Source organism: Penaeus vannamei, chromosome 39 (assembly GCF_042767895.1).
Source record: "Penaeus vannamei isolate JL-2024 chromosome 39, ASM4276789v1, whole genome shotgun sequence".
In the NCBI taxonomy this organism is placed as follows: Eukaryota; Metazoa; Arthropoda; class Malacostraca; order Decapoda; family Penaeidae; genus Penaeus; species Penaeus vannamei.
In genome coordinates, this window is record NC_091587.1 from 7608902 (window position 1) to 7612497 (window position 3596).

The 3596-nt window shown below is 49.1% G+C and overlaps 1 protein-coding gene across 1 annotated transcript in view; it reads left to right on the forward strand.

Moving 5' to 3' along the window:
• Nucleotides 1-847: 847 nt before the first annotated feature.
• The window catches only part of LOC113829419 (cuticle protein 7-like), a 3876-nt gene continuing 1127 nt past the window's right edge, over nucleotides 848-3596 (forward strand). The window contains exon 1 of the mRNA XM_070116819.1: nucleotides 848-912. Coding sequence (XP_069972920.1) covers nucleotides 848-912 — 65 coding nt within the window. The remainder of the gene's footprint in view (nucleotides 913-3596) is intronic.

Here is a 3596-nt window from a genome sequence, read left to right on the forward strand (position 1 = left end):
GGGGAGGGGGGGGTCACCTTCACCTTGTACTGGAGAGATGGAATAACTCTTGCAATTTTGAAGAGATTTGTAAAGTACTGATCACAGGTTGTGGGTTTTACTAGTTTTTTTCTTTTGTGGCTTTGTTTAAAGGCCTGGGGGAGACACGGTTGCTTTTATTTTATTTATTTATTTATTTATTTTAGAAGAAGAAGAAGAAGATGAAAACATAAAGTAAATGCCTGGAAGACACACGGTTATTTTTTTACAAGAAGAAGAAGAAGAAGAAGAAGAAGAAGAAGAAGAGGAAGAAGAAAACATAAGATAAGGTACTTGCTTCAGATGAAACATAAAGCTGATATTTCACAAACATCAATAACGACAAACAATTAACGTGAATGCATACACACATACGTATACATATACATAACATATACGTATACAAACACACAGACACACATACACAAACGCACATACACACACACTTATACAAAAACACATAATAAACGCACACACAGATATACATAAACAACACGGATGCACAAACAAACACACACAAACACGCTTATACACCCACATACAAACACACAAAAACAATGCACAAACAAACACGCACACACACGCAAACACAAACAAACATAAACGCTTATACACCCACATACACACAAAAAACGATGGACAAACACAAACACGCTTATACACACACACACACACACACACACACACACACACACACACACATACACACACACACACACACACACACACACACACACACACACACACACACAAACAAACCAATGCACAAACAAACACACACACAAAAAAAAGTGAAAGACCACAGGCACCCAATTCCAGCGCTGCGGGGATGACCACTGACCACGCCCTCGCCCCTAAGCCACGCCCACAGCTGGAAAACGTCGAAACCAGAGAGTACTTATGCGGCGACATTGGCCGTGGCGGTTGAGCGGCGGTTAAGGGCGGGTTTTCCCTCCCTTACCCTCCCTTTCCCTCCTCCACGATGGCTCCCCTTCCTGTCTCTCTCCCTTTTGCCTCCCTTTCCCTCCTCCACGATGGCTCCCTTTCCTGTCTCTCTCCCTTCCCCTCCCTTTTCTCTCCCTTACCCTCCTCGGCGATGGCTCCCCTCCCTGACTCTCTCCCTTACCCTCCCTTTCCCTCTTCAACGATGGCTCCCCTCCCTGACTCTCTCCCTTTTCCCTCCCTTTCCCTCTTCAACGATGGCTCCCCTTCCTGACTCTCTCCCTTACCCTCCCTTTTCCCTCCCTTTCCCTCCTCCACGATGGCTCCCCTCCCTGACTCCCTCCCTTCCCCTCCCTTTCCCTCCTCCACGATGGCTCCCCTTCCTGTCTCTCTCCCTTTTCCCTCCCTTACCCTCCCTCTCCCTCTTCAACGATGGCTCCCCTTCCTGACTCTCTCCCTTCCCCTCCTTGACTCTCTCCCTTACCCTCCCTTTCCCTCCCTTTCCCTCCTCCACGATGGCTCCCTTTCCTGTCTCTCTCCCTTTTCCCTCCCTTACCCTCCCTTTCCCTCTTCAACGATGGTTCCCCTTCCTGTCTCTCTCCCTTTTCCCTCCCTTTCCCTCCCTTACCCTCCCTTTCCCTCTTCAACGATGGCTCCCCTCCCTGACTCCCTCCCTTACCCTCCCTTTCCCTCCTCCACGATGGCTCCCCTCCCTGACTCCCTCCCTTACCCTCCCTTTCCCTCCTCCACGATGGCTCCCCTCCCTGACTCCATCCTTTCCGCTCCCCCATGATGGGACTCCCTTTTCTCCCTTCTTCTCTCCTCTCTTCCCCTCCCTTTTCCTCCCTGACTATCTCCCTTCCCCTCTTCATGGTGGTATCCCTCCTTTCCCTCCCTGACTCCCTCCCTTCCCTTCCTTCTCCTCCTCCCTTTCCTTTCGCCCTCGCTGACTCCCCTCCCTTCCCCTCTGACTACTCTCCCTTGGCTTCCCCATCTAGTCCCACTTCCCTTCCTCCCCCTCAGCCTCCTGCCTTCCACTTCTCCCTCCCCCCTCACCCCCCCCCATCACCAATTTTCTCCCCTCCATCCCATACCTCCCTTCCCCTCCCCTCCCCACTCCCTCTACGTCCTCGCCCTCCCCCCATCCCCCCATCCCCCCATCCCCCCACCCCTCACCCCCATCCATCACCAATTTTCTCCCCTCCATCCCATACCTCCCTTCCCCTCCCCTCCCCACTCCCTCTACGTCCTCGCCCTCCCCCCATCCCCCCATCCCCCCATCCCCCCACCCCTCACCCCCATCCATCACCAATTTTCTCCCCTCCATCCCATACCTCCCTTCCCCTCCCCTCCCCACTCCCTCTACGTCCTCGCCCTCCCCCCATCCCCCCATCCCCCCACCCCTCACCCCCATCCATCACCAATTTTCTCCCCCTCCCTCCCCTCCCCACCTCCCCCGCACCCCTCACCCCCATCCATCACCAATTTTCTCCCCTCCCTCCCCTCCCCTTCCCTCCCCACTCCCTCTACGTCCTCGCCCTCTCCCCATCCCCTCCCCACCTCCCCCTCTCCTCTCCCCTCCCCATAACACCTGTCATTACCTGTTCGCTTTCAAAGGAATGTAATTTTCTTTCCTTTTGTTGCTAAGCATAGACTGACCTCAGTGGCCGATAAAACGAATTTTTTTTTTCCAAACTTTCAATTATTGTTTGAAATCCAGTTTTATCTCCTTTTTTATGGGTGTGTAAGTGCTTGTTTTGAGAGAAATTCTTCTTGAGAGTAAATTTGCGTTTGTGTTTTTTATGTAGTTCATCGTGACCCTCTATTTGTGTCGTTTTTTGTGGTCTGTTTATGTGCGTGGGTGTAACGTTAATATATTTACTTGAGTTTCCCCCTTCTTTGAGCTGATTATGTCCCGTTTTCTTCTATGCCTCGCTGTTTATCTCTTACATTATATTTTATGCATATGTATCAGTGTTTACTTTGTTATGTTTTCATATATGTTATGTACATGTATTAACAATGAGTTTTCTCTTGTAGCTGGTAACACTTCACACTCATTCATGTATTTCTATGTGTTATGTAGGATATGTCAGCATGCGTTTCCACATAAAAAAAAAATTGTCCTCATATCTATCTCATGGTCGGGTCTGTCATGTGTTACGCATATATATCTACGTTTTTTTCATATTCTCATTACTTTTATTTTCATTTCTGTTTTCCCTTTTTTTCTAATTTTCTTTATTTCCATTCCTGTTTTCTTTCTTCCTGCATATATCACCATGTTCATTTTTCTTTCTTTTTTACTCTCCCTTCTTTTATTTCATCTCTTTTTTATTCTTTCTTCCTTTTCTTTCCTTCCTTCCTTCCCTGTCTCATATTGCCCCTCCCTTCCCTCCTTCCTTCCTATTTTCCCTCCTTCCTTCCTTCCTATCTTCCTTCCTCCTTCCATCCTTCCTTCCTTCTTTCCTTCCTATCTTCCTTCCTTCCATCCTTCCCTCCCTCTTTCCTTCCTTTCTTCCTTCCTTCCTATCTTCCTTTCTTCCTCCTTCCTTCCATCCTTCCCTCCCTATTTCCTTCCTTCCCTCTCCGTGGCCTCAGGGATGAAGCTCCTTCCGGCGTGAATCATCCTGTCC